At 40.6% G+C, this 18,060-nt stretch overlaps 1 protein-coding gene across 1 annotated transcript; it reads right to left on the minus strand.

Moving 5' to 3' along the window:
• Positions 1-503: 503 nt before the first annotated feature.
• Positions 504-1,721, minus strand: LOC122003847. The gene is made up of 3 exons (XM_042558843.1): positions 1,322-1,721; positions 1,013-1,246; positions 504-932 (listed from the first exon to the last, which is right to left on the minus strand). Exons 1-3 carry the CDS (start codon positions 1,676-1,678, stop codon positions 651-653), a joined length of 873 nt encoding a protein of 290 aa, XP_042414777.1. The 5' UTR covers positions 1,679-1,721; the 3' UTR covers positions 504-650.
• Positions 1,722-18,060: the final 16,339 nt, after the last annotated feature.

Here is an 18,060-nt window from a genome sequence, read left to right on the forward strand (position 1 = left end):
ATATACTTTCAAATATCAAAACTCAAATTTGAACTAAATTGGTCAAGTTTGACTAAGGACAATTGCACCAATAGAAATTACATGATAGATTTTACAAATTTGATCGTGATTAAATTATATTCATTTGAAATATAATGAATATTAAATAATTATATTTGTTTCCTCGTCAAAATATTATCTTAATCAGATTATTATTTAAAAAATAAAATCAAAGTGAGATTTTTTTCCTCATTAAAATATTACCTTAATTAAATTATTACTTAGACAAATAAAATCAAAGTGATATAAAATCTCTATTCTAGAGATTAACAAGTAAGTTCTATATATAAGTAATATGCTAACTTCTTCACCATAATTATGATTAAAGAATATTTAAGATATTAAATAATGTTTATATAATAATAAATACTATTTATTTAAAATTATTATTATTTAATAATACTTATTAATTGGGGTGTGATGTTTAATTGAAAACGATTTTAAAAGAATGATGGCTCTTTTGATTTTTACCCGTAAAAAACTCACAAAAGTCCAAGATTAATGAATATTTTTAGAAATCTACTTGCGTCTTAAATTTTATCATCAAACTTATTTATGCAAAACAACACATCGACCATCTTCTTAATTGTTTCCGTACTTCTAAATTAGCTTCACGCTCTAGAACTGGAAGGTGGCGCAGTCATCATCGCCGTCGCGCCTGCGGTGCTGGTTCTCCGCAAGGACGCAGCGTCGCCGTCGGCCGACCGGCTCTCTAGGAAGGGAATCCGGCCTTCTCTGTCCCTGAAGAGCCTCTCCTGCGCCCCTCCTCGAAGCTTCTCCAGCCGCAGCCCCTCCTCCCTCTGCTGCATCCTGTACACCTTCGCCACGTTCGCCAGCCCGCCCACCAGGAACAAAAGGCTCGCCGACGTGCACAGCCAGCACCAAATCCTTCCCTGATCAACATCGATCCATACATTAAAAATTAGTTATTAATAAACAATCCGATTGATGTTGAAAGGATGAGATCGAATACCAGTGCGAGGCTTTGGCGGCGATCCTTCGAACCATAGCTCACGGCTTGGCTCTTGAAGACGCCGGCGACGAAGAAGAGGAGGCTGCCCATCAGGAACGGCACGCTGACGCCGGCTTGCAGTATCTGCGTGACTCCGTCGGTGCGCTCGTAGATTTGGCACGCGTTGTGGATCGACCCCACCAGCCAAAGAAGAGGCCCGGCGATCAGCATGTTCTCCGCCGCTCCTTGCTCATCCTACACGCCGCCTCAGAATATTCGATCCGTTTATGGAAAATATTTTAGGAATTTGATTGTTGGTGATTTGCCTACCTGGATTAGAAGGAACAGAATCCCGAGAAAGGTGACGGCGGAGGCGGCCGTGAGGAGCAGAGGCACGGCGAGCTCGACGAGGGCTAGCTGGAGGTCGTAGCGGATGAGGCCGAGGCGGAAGTCGACGCCGGCGAGGTGGGCGACCAGGTCGTGCGCGTTGACCAGCGCCAGAACGGCCAGCGCCACGAGGACGACTGCTAGGCCCGCCTCGCGGCCGCCGAGGAGCTGAGTGGAGAAGCCGGCGGAGAGTAGGGCGGAGGAGAAGACGTGGAGGCCGGCGTTGGTGTATTCCCACCGATTGCGGAGGGTGCGGGGGCCGTACGTCCGGACCTCGCGGGCCGTGGCGAGCTTCACCATGGCGTGAGGCGGAGAGGAGCACGGGGCGGTGGAGGGTGGCGGTGGCGTGATGGGCGAGGCGGCGACGGGGGCCAGACCCGGGATAAAAGCGGCGAAGGCGACGCGTGGCGACGTGCATGTTGCCTTCAGCCTCGCTGAAATGTCACTTGTCATTACGGAGCAGTTCGAGAAGTCAAAATAGTACGTTCTAATTTTGACCAGAGAGATTAACTCAGACCTAGAGGAACCGAATAATAAAAAAATTCCAATTTAAATGTAATCATGCTTTTAAATTGAAAGTTGAGTTTTTAAAATTGACATATTCTAAGACATAAACTTATTAAAAGTTTATACTTATTATACTCACTTGTCAACACTATAGGGTTCTTCTGAGAACTCGTTTAGTTCATATCATTTCACTTGTCAACACTATAAGGTTCTTCTGAGAACTCATTTAGTTCATATCATATCAAGATTTTAAAATTCTAGATATTAAAAATTTATTAATGAATTTTGATTAAAAGTCTTTAATTATCTTAAACAAGATAGAAATACTTCAAATTAAATTTATTACCCTCCTTGTATCCTCCTATGTGTAATCATGCCTTAGACATGAATTTCAAACTTAAATATAGAGTTGTGATTTTTTGAAACTGATTAATCCTTGAGATGTTTTATCACAAACTTATTAGAAAGCTTAGGTGTGTCATATTTACTCATCAATATTATCAAAAGATTCTTAGGACTTCCCTCTTGAGTCCATATCAAGCTTTTGAAATTTTAGACATCGTCCATTAGTGAGTTTTTAGCCAAAATTTGATGATGGCCTTGTTGGGACCAAGGTGAGGGGATGAATAGCTTGCTCGCTTCAATGAAGATAATTTACAATGGAATACTTGAAGCGAAGAATACTACAATGCTAGCATAAAGATTTACTTGGTATCCACCTCCTTGAGGTAATTAATCCAAGGATCTGGTCCTCTCTCACACATGCACTATAAAAGAGCTCCTTATTAGAAATAATTTGGAGGCAGAGAAATCTCGTACGAGCTCAAGAACAAGAATATAATTTAAAATAACACAAATACAAATCAAAACATGACTTAATACTTTGAACCTTGATTTGCTTGAGTTTTTCTTGTTGGTGCAACATCCCTCAGGTCAAGGTTGACCTGGTTGACCAAGCTGAGTCTTGGTTTGAGTTTAGATGTTTGACAATAAGATATTGATTGAAGAAGAGTCAAGTAGGTCAAGGGAGTGACCGGATACTTGACTGGGAAGTCCTAGTGAGTGAAGCTAGGCAGATGGAAAGTCCTAGTGAGTGAAGCTAGGCAGATGGAAAACCCTAGTGAGTGAAACTAGGTGGAAGTCCTAGTGAGTGAAGCTAGGCAGATGGAAAGTCCTAGTGAGTGAAGCTAGGCAGATGGAAAGTCCTAGTGAGTGAAGCTAGGCAGATGGAAAACCCTAGTGAGTAAAACTAGGTGAAAGTCCTGGTGAGTGAAGCCAGGTAAGGGAAAATTCAGATGTATCAAGGATGATCGGACATCTGGTGTTGGGAAGTCCAAGTAGGTCAAAGGATTGACTGGATACTTGGCATGAGGAAATCCAGATGGGTCAAGGTTGACCAGACATCTGGTGGAAGTCCAAGTAGGTCAAGGGAGTGACCGGATACTTGGCACGACTAGAAAAGTCCAAGTGGGTCAAAGGGATTGACCAGACACTTGGTGGGAAGTCCTAGCAGGTCAAAGGAGTGACCAGATGCTAGGCATGATGTACCAACGGGTCAAGGTTGACCGGGTGTTGGTTTGGTAGGCTTGGGACTTGGTTTTGGGCAAAAACCAAGTACTGGATCGATCAGTGGATCGATCCAAGCCTTTCCTAGCGAACAGAGAGTCTCTGGATCGATCCGTGGATCGATCCAGATGTCCCAATCGATCAGTGGATCGATTGGGACGCGGCTGCTTCGCGCGATAAGCGCTGGATCGACCCGTGGATCGAGAGGCGCTGCGGATCGATCCGTGAATCGATCCAAAGCCTCCCCGATCGATTGGGAACATTCGAATCGATCGGGATCCGACCGTTGGCGTCGATAAAGGCCGCAGGCGCACGATTCCTTCGGCATCTCTTCACCGATTCACTCCAGATCTCTCGCCAACTTCTCCACAGCGCTCTCAAAGATCAGATCGCCAGTTCTTGAAGGATCTTGGAAGCTTTCCAAGTCAAGAGGCGGATCAAAGGCAAGAAGAGAAGCTAGGGTTAGGGTTTTCTATACTCATTGTAAGATTTGCGCTTGTGTTTTGTTTCCCTTTCCTTTCTTCTTGTACTGAGAGTCTTGTAGGGCTTCTCCGCCCTCGGTAGTTACCGAAAAGGAGTGTTTTCATAGTGGAGGGTGCGTGCGTGGTGTGGATCCTTGGACTAGTCACCTCTTGTGAGGTGGATACCAAGTAAACCAACCTTGTTAGCGTTGTGTGATTTGTTTATGTATTTTCCGCTGCATATCCTTGAAGAAACAAGCAACGCCAAGCAACGCCGAGCAACGAGCGAGCAACGAGCTATTCACCCCCCCTCTAGCTACTTTTGGTCCTAACAAGTGGTATCAGAGCGAGGCCGCTCTTCACCGGAATCATCGCCGGAAGGGTCAAGCATAACAAGAAAAGCTAGAGGGTGAAGAAGTTGGAGCAAATTCTTCAAGTTCAAGACTTTATCAAGCTCAACTTCAAGATGCAATTCCAAGATGGACTTGGATTTGACACAAGGGTGGCTCCACCATACACTTCTACGAGTTTCGATTCTTGGAAATCAAGAATCGAAAATTTTCTTATGATGGAGATAGAGCAATGGTTTGCTCTAATGGAAGGCTTCAAGGCTCCAAGAAATTCAAAGGGTAAAGTTCTCAAGAGGAGCAAGTGGAGCCAAGAGCAAGTCCAAAGGTGCGAGGCTAATGATAAAGTGACCAAGCTTTTGGTCAATTTATTGCCAAGCACCATCCTTTGCAAAATTGGAGAATTTGAAGATGCAAAGGAATTATAGAGCAAATTGGACAAGCTTCATGAAGAGATCCCCTCCACTGTACAAGATCATGAAGAATCCAGAGAGGGTGACTCTTTGGAGCAAGACCAAGAGGAGGACTCCGAGGTTGAGAGATGCTCAACCTCCGAAGAAGAGGAAATCCAAGAAGCTTCATCCTCAAGGGAATGCAACGAAGGGAACAAGGAGGGAGCATACTCCTTGTTTCATGTTCAAGATGATGAAGCCTCCACCTCTAGGATTGAGGGGGAGCAATCCTTGGTGACGCCGGATCAAGAAGAAGGAGAAGCTTCGACATCCGGGTCAAGTGAAGAAGAAGAAGGTGGTGCCACCTCCGAAATTCAAGAAATAGCAAATGGAGGAGGAAGTGTCATCCCTACACAAGAAGGTATAAATGTTTCAATTAAAAATAAAAATCATATAATATGTTTTGAGTGTAGGGAAAGTGGGCACTACAAGAGCAAGTGTCCCAACTTGGCCAAAAAGAAGGACCAAGTGGCAAAAAAGGGCAAGAAGAAGCCCAAGGAGACCATCCCCGGAACAAAAAGGAGCAAGGAGCACATTGTGTGTTTCTTGTGTCAACAAAAAGGGCATTACCGAAGTCAATGCCCCAAGGGGAAGAAGATGGTCAAGGCTCAAGGAGGCATTAGTCAAGGGGGAGCCTCCAAGGTAAAGAAGAAGGTAACATTTATTGAGCCTACCCCTTTACATTATGGTAAAAAGAATGATAGTTCTAACTTTTATCATTTTAATGCAATTTACCATAAGAATAGGAAGCATGAGGGCTTTAAGGAAAAGCATGTGGCCCTACATGCCAAAACTACTACACCTAAGGCTAGGAATGTAGGTAAAAGTCTAGGCAAGAACTCTAAGGATTGTAGCTACAAGCCTAGAAACAAAAATGCTCATGAACTTAATGGAAAAAAAAAACTAAGGACTTAGTGATGGAAAATCAAGTCTTGAGGTCAAGACTTGATAAAATGGAAAAGACCCTAAAAAGGATGGAAAATATCCTATTAGGGCAAAAAGAGCATAACCTAGGTTTAGGGGTACAAAAGCCATCCAATGGCCATAGAGGTTTGGGATACAAACCAAAGGCTAAGAAGGATGTGCCCACTTACCATAGAGTTCCATATAGTTATGGAACAAACCCTAGGTCTAGTGGTCAAGCCAAAAATACTAGGGAAGTCATCCCTAAGAGTATTTTTGCAGTAAATGTGACTAAGGCTTCTAAGAAGTCTAAGAAAGTCACAAACAAGGTCACAAGGGAGGCTATCCCTAGAGTTGACCTAGAAAGTGTGACCAAGGCCTCCAAGAAGCCAAACAAGGTCACTAGGAAGGTATCTAGGGAAGTTATCCCTAGTGAATACCTAGAGCATCCAAGGAGCACCAATAGGTGTTGGGTTCCTAGGAGCATCTTCTCTACCCCATAGATGGGTTAGAGAGTGTCAACTCCGATTAGAAGGGTAGTTAACCCAACTTTGAGGAAATTGACACTCAAGGAGCATTTTCAAGGTTTTTGTTAACCTTTGAAAATGAAATGGAATTATTATTTACTCCTTGAAAGAGTAAAATGTGCCTAATGGTGGAAGAATTGATTTTAGTCTTAAATGGCACATATTGGGAAATTCATAAGAACTACCAAGTTGGGATTTTGGTATGTTCTTAGGAAATTTAAGGCAATCCGGGCCTTAATTTAATAGTGCTACCCTTGTGAAAAATGAAATATGCCAACATTTGAGGATATGCTTACTTTCAATTGGCATACATTAATCAAGGAAATTAGAAATGCTAATTTAGGCTTTGGCATTTTCTTAAAGCACTTTAGGGCAATCTAGGTTTAAGTTGTAAGTTTAGCTAAGATTTTAAGGATACTTAGATAGTTAATCTAAGAATACTTTATTTATGCTAAATCTTGCCATGATTGTTTGCCCATCATATGCCATGACATCATGTCTATTTTTGCATTCATGCTTTATTATGCAAAATCCAAAAAAAAAAAATACCATGTCATGACATTCATACATCATGTAGTTATATGAATCTTTCTTTTGAAAGTTATTTTATTTTGATGTATGCCATAACATTATCATGCATTAGTTTATTTCCTTGTAATTAAGGACAAATGGCATTTAACAACAATTATTGACAAGTGACATCCTAGGTGGATGTCTAATATCTCTAGAATGCCTAGATAGATATGCATGATCCCTAGATTAGGGCAAAACCAAAATCTACATCTCACAAAGACTATAAGGTGACTTGTATGTGGTTTAGTGCACATTAGATACAAGTGAGATGTTAGGATGATGAACAAAGCTTAAGATGTTGATTTAGTGCATTCTTTTGAGTTTTTAGGTTCATCAAAACACATAGTTATGTGTTTTTCCCATCATTGGGAAAGCTAATGTACAAGTCATGTGCATTATGCCCAAGGAACATGATGGGATATTGGTTTTGAAAATGTTTTTAAAATGTTTTTAGAAAACGTTGGTGAAGACTATCTTTTGATAGTAATCACCATTGAATAGTTAGACACAAACTTGAAGAAAACGCTAAAGTTTTTGCAAGTTTTCAAGTTTGTGTCAATCTTTGAAAATATGAAGTATTTTCATAGAAAACTATTTTTCCATGATTAAGTATGCCCTAAATAATGTCTACACGAAATTTCATGATTTTTGGATTTTTGTAGAATTTTCTAGGGGTTTCGAAGTTGGCTGAATTTAAAATTCAGCAACTATCGAGCTCCGATCGATCCATGGATCGATTGAGAAGGCAATTCTCACGATCAGGAGCTCGCTGGATCGATCAGCCGATCGATCTACACATCCTGAATCGATCAGTGGATCGATTCAAATAGGTTGAATCGATTGGAACCCAACTCCAATCGATCCAGGACGCTGATTTTGGCTGGGAATGTCTGATTTCAGCACTCTAAACCTATTTTAGTCTAGGTAACCATTCCAAACCCTTAAAATATATTTGTATACATAAAAAGGGTGTTTTCGTGTTGAAAACAAGGATGGAATGGTTAAGGAAGACTTCATTGAAGTTTAGGTTGAGGTTTGTTTCAAATCTTGAACATTTGAACCTCAAAACTTCAAAATCTGGGTTTCCTAAAGGTTTAGGGATTCTAAGTCATTGTTGGTGCAATGACAGAAGTTACCACCATGTCTTTAGGGGGAGGGACTCTTTAAAGGCATGAAAATTATTTTTCATGAACCTTGGAAGGTGGTTAACCTTCTTTAAAGAAAATGCTCATGGACGAGCTTTTGAACTAGAAATGGGGAGTGGATATCCTCATCATTTCAAGTGAAAACTCAAGTGGTTAGAAAATGCTCAAGGTTGGGTATTTGTCTACATTGAGGGAGAAGTTAAGGATAAATGAAGGGTATGGGACCTTCATTGTCGTGTTGATCACAACGAGTGATGTTGTGAACAACGATGAGCAACTCTTCAGGGGGAGAGTTGTCAACAAATGGATTTGTTGATGTATACCCAAAATTGGGGCATGGGTTGATGTGTGCCCAAAGATGGGTTGATGTGTTTTATCAGTAGGGGGTTGATGTGTGCCAATAGGGGGAGAATGAAAGGAAATAAGTTAGGTTTTCATTACCTAGAGGGAGTTTGCCCTCTTAGGGGGAAAATGAAAAGCTTAACTTATGTGTTCATTACCTAGTGGCATGAAGAAGGAGGCTATAGAATTAGCCTAACTTACATGTGGGATTGTAAGTGTTATTGTGGTATTGTCAAACATCAAAAAGGGGGAGATTGTTGGTGCAACATCCCTCAGGTCAAGGTTGACCTGGTTGACCAAGCTGAGTCTTGGTTTGAGTTTAGATGTTTGACAATAAGATATTGATTGAAGAAGAGTCAAGTAGGTCAAGGGAGTGACCGGATACTTGACTGGGAAGTCCTAGTGAGTGAAGCTAGGCAGATGGAAAGTCCTAGTGAGTGAAGCTAGGCAGATGGAAAACCCTAGTGAGTGAAACTAGGTGGAAGTCCTAGTGAGTGAAGCTAGGCAGATGGAAAGTCCTAGTGAGTGAAGCTAGGCAGATGGAAAGTCCTAGTGAGTGAAGCTAGGCAGATGGAAAACCCTAGTGAGTGAAACTAGGTGAAAGTCCTGGTGAGTGAAGCCAGGCAAGGGAAAATTCAGATGGATCAAGGATGATCGGACATCTGGTGTTGGGAAGTCCAAGTAGGTCAAAGGATTGACTGGATACTTGGCATGAGGAAATCCAGATGGGTCAAGGTTGACCAGACATCTGGTGGAAGTCCAAGTAGGTCAAGGGAGTGACCGGATACTTGGCACGACTAGAAAAGTCCAAGTGGGTCAAAGGGATTGACCAGACACTTGGTGGGAAGTCCTAGCAGGTCAAAGGAGTGACCAGATGCTAGGCATGATGTACCAACGGGTCAAGGTTGACCGGGTGTTGGTTTGGTAGGCTTGGGACTTGGTTTTGGGCAAAAACCAAGTACTGGATCGATCAGTGGATCGATCCAAGCCTTTCCTAGCGAACAGAGAGCATCTGGATCGATCCGTGGATCGATCCAGATGTCCCAATCGATCAGTGGATCGATTGGGACGCTTCGCGCGATAAGCGCTGGATCGATCCATGGATCGATCCAGGCGTTTTTCCCAGAGCACAGAGGCGCTCTGGATCGATCCGTGAATCGATCCAAAGCCTCCCCGATCGATTGGGAACATTCGAATCGATCGGGATCCGACCGTTGGCGTCGATAAAGGCCGCAGGCGCACGATTCCTTCGGCAGCTCTTCACCGATTCACTCCAGATCTCTCGCCAACTTCTCCACAGCGCTCTCAAAGATCAGATCGCCAGTTCTTGAAGGATCTTGGAAGCTTTCCAAGTCAAGAGGCGGATCAAAGGCAAGAAGAGAAGCTAGGGTTAGGGTTTTCTATACTCATTGTAAGCTTTGCGCTTGTGTTTTGTTTCCCTTTCCTTTCTTCTTGTACTGAGAGTCTTGTAGGGCTTCTCCGCCCTCGGTAGTTACCGAAAAGGAGTGTTTTCATAGTGGAGGGTGCGTGCGTGGTGTGGATCCTTGGACTAGTCACCTCTTGTGAGGTGGATACCAAGTAAACCAACCTTGTTAGCGTTGTGTGATTTGTTTCTGTATTTTCCGCTGCATATCCTTGAAGAAACAAGCAACGCCAAGCAACGTCGAGCAACGAGCGAGCAACGAGCTATTCACCCCCCCTCTAGCTACTTTTGGTCCTAACATTTCTTGCTTCAGAATGCCTCCTGAAGGTGGGAAATGCAATAGCACTTGTCTCCCTCAAAACTCAAGAATTGACATTGAAGGCTATGTAGAGAACGATCATGAAAAATCCTTTTCTAGGATTACCTCGGGCGCCTTAATCGCTTAAGCTTCTCCTTGAGTGCTTACCACTTTAGTAGTCTGCTCAGAACCTACAGATCGGCTATATTTCCAAACCTAAGTGATTACCCCAATCACTTAAGAGGGGTAGAATTGATTAGCTTGATCGATTCTGCTCCCTTCTTCTCGATCATGAGAAATGTCATAAGCGATTAAGTTTCTCTACTTAATCGCTTACCACAACTTCTATTTCAAATAGAAAGTTTCTTAAACGATTACCTTAATTTCTTAAGATTTGCCTAATTGCTTAACCTAAGCGATTTGACACCTCAATGTTCAATCACGACTCTAAGCTCGTAAGCAATTAAGCATAGTGCTTAATCGCTTAAGCTCTGCCTAATTGATTGTCCTAATCGATTTGGCAACCCTAGCTCCTAAACTTGAGTCCTAAGGTTTCTTGCCCAACATCTGGTCAATCGTAACCTATTGAAACTCCTCATTGTCTAGCATTCGGTCACCCTTAATATGTTGGGACTTCTTCACCAAGTGTCTGGTCAATCCTTTGATCCATTTGGACTTTTCTCCTCATGCCAAGTATCAGGTCCTCTATGACCTACTTGGACTTCCAAACACCAGGTGTCCGGTCAACCTTTGATCCACCTAGATTTCCCAATATCTAGCTTCACTCATCAGGACTTTTCACCACCTATCTTCACTTACTAAGATTTTTCCACCTGACTTTACTCATCAGGGTTTCCTCACTGCCTAGCTTCATTCACTAGGACTTGCTAATTATATGGCTTCACTCACCAAGACTTTCTCACTGTCCAGCTTTACTCACCAGGACTTTCTATCCACCTACCTTCACACACCAGGACTTTCCATTTGCTTGACTTCACTCACCAGGACTTTATATCTGTCTGACTTCACTCACCAAGACTTTCCAGCTGTCTGGCTTCACTCACTAGGACTTTCTATCAGCCTGGCTTCACTTACCAAGACTTTATAATTATCTGGCTTCACTCACTAGGACTTTCTCATTGCTTGACTTCACTCACTAGGACTTTCCACACCAAGTATCCAATTAATCTTAACTCACTTATTTTTCTTCTTCTACCAGCAATTCTATTAGTTTTGCCCCTGCTTAACCTCCAGTTAGGATTTTCCTAGTCAAGTATCAGCTCAACCTTGACCCACTTGTTTTTCTTCTTCTACCAACCATCATGTTGATCTTTCCTCTGTTTAACCTCCAATTAGAACTTTCCCAGTTAAGTATCAGGTCAACTTTGACCTACTTGACTACTCTCTCACTTTAAATTGGTCAACATTTGACCAAAAGAGATTTTCACCAATAATCTCCCTAATAGACAATTGCACCTGGAGTCTCCATATATTGTTAAACATCAAACTCAAGCTTGAGTCAAATTGGTCAACTTTGACCTAGGAGCAATTGCACTAATAAGACTTAGTCACCTCATAAGCAAATCAAGTTTGTTGCACTTCTTGAATCTTCTTGGGTGTAACTATGCCCTCAGACCTAGATTTTACAGCATAAACTAGGAATCGTGGATTTTTGAAATCTTCGCAACTTTGAGACAATTTGGTATAAGTTCATTAGAGGACCTAGGCATGTTATACTCATTTACCAATACCATTAAAGGGTGCCCAGGGCTCTCTTAGTTCAAACCATATCAAAGTTTTGAAATTTTAGACATTATATATCTATAAGAAAGTTTTTATCCAAAATTGTGGTCTTAGGCTCCTCATGAAAATTTCAAATCAAGTTCATAGTACTCCTTGAATCTTCCTGAGTGTAAGCATGCCCTTAGACCTAAATTTCACAACCTAGATTGAGAGCTATAAGTTTTTAAAATCTACACAACCTTAAGGAAATTTAGCATAAGTTTATTAGAGGACTTAGGCATGTCATACTTGTTGGTTCAGTTTGCACTAATAATCAAATTCAGATTTTGATGTATGACAAAGGTTAAAGTTAGAGTTGTGATTTAACCTATTTACCAAGTGTGCAGGACTGAAAGACTTGATGAGACCTGACACCAGGCTGAAGTCCAGTTATGTCTGGAAGACCTGATACAGAAAGTCCAAATAGGTTGATATCTAGCAGGAAGTCTAGTTGGGTCTATAGGACATGACAATTAACTGAAGTCCAGATGGGGCATCTGCAGAAAGACCTAGTGAGTCAAGAGTTGAGTAAAGTCTGCAATTGGTAAATGAGGTAAGCATTGGAGGAGAGAGATCGAGTGAGAATGAGCCTCAGTGCATGGGATTGTAGGCGCTAGTTCAACTTAGATCTATTTTGAAAATCTAAGTTGAGACCAAGACTAGATCTTGACCCAATTCATATTATGCTTATTGTACTAACTTTGTAATGCAAGAAAAAAGCTATAAGTTTATTGGAAAAAGGACTTCCAGGTGCCCTGGAAGGGTCCAGGCACCCAGATATCCGAGTGCCCTGAGTAGGATTAAGCCGAACCCAGCCACACGTACAGTTGAGTTGGTGTGCTCCATTTGGTCAGGACACGTTAAAGTCTAAATGTCTTGGGCTAGTCCAAGCGCTCGAGATTGGATAGAGGCAAGATGGATAGAGCTTTGCTGAGTTGCAACCACGTTAATGGTTTAGGTGCCCGAGGGTGCTCTAGGTGCCCGGAGTTGAATAACTCAGCAAGATCAGATAGGCTCCAGTAGAGGAGCTCGAGGTGGTCCAAGCGTCTGGAAAATCCTATAAAAGAGGCTTCAACCAGCAACATCAAGACATAAATTGAGACAATAGTTTACACGCTTCCTCGGCCGTCCGGGTGTCTAACTTTGTACTACTACTATGCTGCGACGCTGCTACACTTGACTACTGTAGACGGACCAATACCAACACATGAGCTCACTAAATTCTTCATTTTTGTGTTGCTAATATTTTCTTTTATTGTCATTTAATTTACTACATAGAGGAAGTATAGATTGTTACACATCCTTCTTCTTTCTCGTTGTACTTGATTACTCTATCGGGAGTTTACCCGTAGAGAATTTTAGTAGATTATCCATCAAAAAGGTCCAAAGGACCTAGATCTTGAAGTAAGAGTCGTCGAAGACTCTAAACCGAATAAATCACCTTGTTCTATCTTTATTCTCTTTCCTACTTAGTTGTTTTATTTTTTTCGCTACGAACTCACTTTAAAAAGTCAATTTTTTTTAAAAATATATATATGTGATTCCCCCCCCCCCCCCCCCCCCCCCTTCTCTCTCACGTGCACATCAATCTTACAATACTCACTCACCAACACCAGTAAAGGATTCCTAAGACTCCCTTCCTCTAGAACATATCATGTTTTTAAAATTCTTGACACTATAGTTCGTCAATGAGTTTTTATCCAAAACTAAATGATGACCTTAAGCATCTCATTAATACTTTAAACCAAATTTAGTATTGTTGTTTGTATCTTCTAAGTGTAACCATGCTTTCATACTTAGATTTCACAGATTAAATAGAGAGCTGTGGATTTTTGCAATTTTCATAACCTTGAGACAATTCAACAAATTAAAGTTTATTATTTACATAAAACCGAATATTAGTGAATGAACAGATGACTACTAATAAAGTAGGAGAATAATAAGAAATAAGTATGATAAATATAAGTGGCCAAAAGGTGAAACTATCACTTTGGCGGCTCCTCCAGGGCAGCCCCACACTTCCTGGAAGGGGTAAATCAAAGAGGGCTATGCCTAGAACAATAGCACATGTAGAAAATAAGTATGATAAATATTGATAGCAAAAGGTGAAACTGTCATCTCAGTGACCCCTCTATGGTGACCCCCTATTGTGTAGAAGGGAGGTAAATCATAGAGAATTTTTGGTATGCCTCGGAGGTATGCTTGTCTTATAAACAGACAACATCTATCCCCTTATGACAACATATGAAACCTGAATACATTACCATAAGGTTGTACAAGTATTATAACTACAACCCACACGGCTAGAAACAAACACAGTAGAAGATAGAGGGATTTACACAATCCGTCACAACATGAAAACTAAAAGTGACTGCGTGCTAGCACAACTTAACACAATAAATACAAATAGATCACAAAGCCAAAATCTATGAACAAAACTAAAATATAACTATAAAGCAACAAGGCATAATGTGGAAAACATGATCTCAAGTGTGATGTGAGACTGATAATCAGGACCTTTGAGCGACACGACGCATCCTCTACCTACTAACTTGGACATAAAAAAAAAAAGGTAAGGGCAATGAGTACAAAATACTCAGCGGGTATAAGACAGATAATGCATGATCAATATAGTATAAGGAGATCAAAGGAAATACAATCTCAGGAAAATACTTACTACAAAAGTAAGAGTGCCACTGTAATCATCTGCTAACCAAAAGCATAACCAACAATATACTACTCCACTAACCTGCTCAACTAGGTGTAACTAATAAATCGGAAGTACATATTATACATCTAAACCTGCACGAACAATGCATAACCAACATATAACAAGCCTTGACTAGCACAACATGCTACTATGAATGGGTCTTGTGGGTATTTAGGATATGCAACTAGTCATTGTCAGCGAGAGAACGCTCTACCACGGATGGTCCGATGGGCGAACAAGATGATGTAGCTATCTAGCTCCTCTATCACTGACTGTGAGAGAATGCTCTATCACGGATAATCTCGTGGGCAGTCAGGGTATATAAATAGTCACTGTCTGTGGAAGAATGCTTTACTATGGATGGTCCTGTGGGAAGTCAAGGTATGTAAACAGTCACGTCACTGACTGCAGGAGAATGCTCTATTATGGATAATCCCGTGGGCAGTTAGAGTGTGTAAGCAGTCACTGTTAATAAAAGAACGCTCTACCACGGATGGTCCCATTGGAAGTCAGGGTATGTAAACAGTCACTGTCTGTGGAAGAATACTCTACCATAAATGGTCCCGTGAGCAAACAGGATGTATAAGTGTATAAACCAAAAATGATAAGCAAGCAGTGACAATCACCTCCAAGTGTAAACTCTGCTAGCTATACTATGGTATGGTCTCACTAGCATATAGTCATAAGCCCAAACAACCGCTACAATCTATATGCGATAACTCAATACCACTATATGATCTAATGGGCAATTCAAATGCATAGATATGCAATAAGTAATAAGTCTAATAACATGTGTATAAGTTGTTAGGATCAAAAGAATTTAAATATCTCCATAATGGTATGATATTATCCACTTTGGTAGTAAGCCCTCATGGTTTTAACTTTGGACTCTACCCAAAAGGTCTCATACCAATGGAGATATTTTTTTCCTTATAAGTTTATGATCCTTTTCATATATTTTCAATATGGGACTTTCTTTGAAGTCATTATGATCCAATAATCCCCCCTCAAATGAATAACCGATTTCTCAAGACTATCTATTTGATGTCATCTAATCCTCGACCCACTAGAAATTTTCTGCCCCTTGGTCCCACTGACCTACTAGGACTTCCTTTCCCCTCAATCTAGTCGACTTACTAGGTCTTTCTTGCCTATCCTCAACTAGGACTTCTCTGCTTGATATCTAATCATCTTGATCTAGACATGGGAGCTCCCACATACTTCATTAGAGGTTAATATTCACTCACATGACTCGATTAGACCATGACTTTTGTGCATAGTCGGCGGTTAGTCCTTCTGATAATTCAGGCTCTGATACTAATTATTTGGACCAAAAGAATTTAGATATTTCTATAATTGTATGATGTTATCTACTTTAGATCTAAAGCCCTCAAGATTTTATTTTTTGGGTCTATCCAAAAGACTTCATACCAATGGAGATATTTTTTCCTTATAAGTTCATAATCCTTTCCATGTGTTTTTAATGTGGAACTTTATTTGCAGCCATTGCAATCCAACAAAAGTACCACAATAGCAAGTACAATAGTAACAATCTCAATTAAGGGAATCCTAGTCATCTAGTCACAATATGTCATCTAACTCCCTTTTAACATGAATACTATAAACCAACGTGTTCAAAATCAAGTAGTCAAGGGGGTCAGTCCAAAGGGGATAGCCCACTGAAATACTCTACCCCTCTGCCAGGATATGATATCTACTATATGTAGGTAGGTATAGTCTCATTGACATATATATATACTCGTGTAAGTATATATGAGTATACTTATAGGTACAAGCCTAAGTGTATAACTATAATGTGATGTAAATGCACGAGTGTCAATTGATAACTATACTAGGGTCTTGTAATATCATACATACCCAAACAATACATGCACAAAAATAAAGGAGACTGTATAGATATCAAAATAAATCAAAATATAAGATCAAGCAATAAAAGGTCAAGCTCAAGAAGTAACATCGATTATATATCAATGTAAAAATAGCTACTATACATAAGCAATGCAATTAACAGAATCATGCACTAAGGTTAAAAAGCTAAAGAAGGCAAGCAATAACTACCCACTTGATATGTAGATCGTGTTGAATGTCTTCACGTTGTAACTCTTGTCTCAAATCAATATCCTATAACATAGAATACATATTATAGCTAAGTTCTATCATGAACCAAATAGCTAAACCTGATCCTAATTCGATTAGGAAACCATGTTTTAATGATCCAATACTTCTTTCACAACTAATCTCTTTATAAATTAATCCAACCCAATTTGTTAACCCTTCTTAACATGCTTCAATTATCCAAACAACACATGAACTAACAATCCAACCACTTTATAAATATGTACTTAAATATTTAATTGTTTAATTAATCAAGCAAAACTTACCATCGGATTCAATTTTTACCTTAGTATTACAATTGACATGGGTAAGTAATTGAATGAAATTTCACCCATCAACCTCACCAACATTATTAGAGAATTTAATCAACCCAATCCAACAACTAAATTCCATATTGCACTCAATAATAGGATCAGTTAATTGATTCTAACAAAGCTTAGGTAAGGCAAATTTGTTACCCTTTGGCTTATTCGGCAGTGCTATAGGATGCAGTAGGTGGTTATGGGCCGGCGGCGACGGCTCTCATCCAACGGAGCAAGAGTAAGAAGGGCAGGAATAGCATTATCATGGTTGACCGCAAGAATTGTTGGGTTGGCCCTAGTAGCCGCAGAGTTGGCCTCAACTACGATTGGCAACGGTGACCGCCGGACTACACCAACAACGGCAGCGTTGAAGTCGACGGTCGGCAGGTGATGGCAATAGAATCAAGAGATGGGCAACTACGCACAAGGGTGAGATCTCATGGCACACGCAGGGAAGTGGCACTAATGGATCAGCATAGGGAGAGGGGAGGCTTCTCACTCGTGGTCGGAGAGAGCAAATCGGCATCGACGATGAGGAGGATGGTCGCATCGGGTGATTGACGAGGATTCGGGACGACACGAGAGGGAGAGAAGAAGAGATCGAAAGAGACAAAATTTAAGTTAAGGAAATAAAAATAATCTTGAAAAATCAACATTTCCTCATTTAAATAGAGTAACTAAAATATGCATTTCTCTATCCCATTTATCCCCTAAAATATAAAAAGACTCCTTTAAAATCCTGAAAAATTCCTTAAAATTTCTAAATATTCTAAAAGGTAATTTTTTGATTAACCCGTAGAATTTAATTATCATATCTCACATTGTTCCCTAATAATAAAAATTTAGTCCCTAAATTTCCTACTTAAGTGCTATAAATAAGCAATAGCATATTCAATCAGTTCATGTACTTAAGAAACTACAAACACCTTAAGTAAATAAGTGAGGGTACCGAACTGGGATTTTTTATTCAAACTCCTAAGTTGTTTCTTCATCAATATGATGCTATCGTCTGACCTTGATAAGTCAGATTGTTTTGTTCTCTAACCCGTGCTCCTTCTGATCCAGAATTCACACAGGAACCTCTTCATAGATTGCATCTGTCTGGAGGGGATCGACATGCCCTGCCATATAGAGCCTCAAATGTTGTTATCTGACAAATTCCACCAAGTGCAGATGATCTTCCCAACTACCTCTAAAATTCATAATGT

The sequence above is a fragment of the Zingiber officinale genome, chromosome 7B (assembly GCF_018446385.1).
Source record: "Zingiber officinale cultivar Zhangliang chromosome 7B, Zo_v1.1, whole genome shotgun sequence".
In the NCBI taxonomy this organism is placed as follows: domain Eukaryota; kingdom Viridiplantae; phylum Streptophyta; class Magnoliopsida; order Zingiberales; family Zingiberaceae; genus Zingiber; species Zingiber officinale.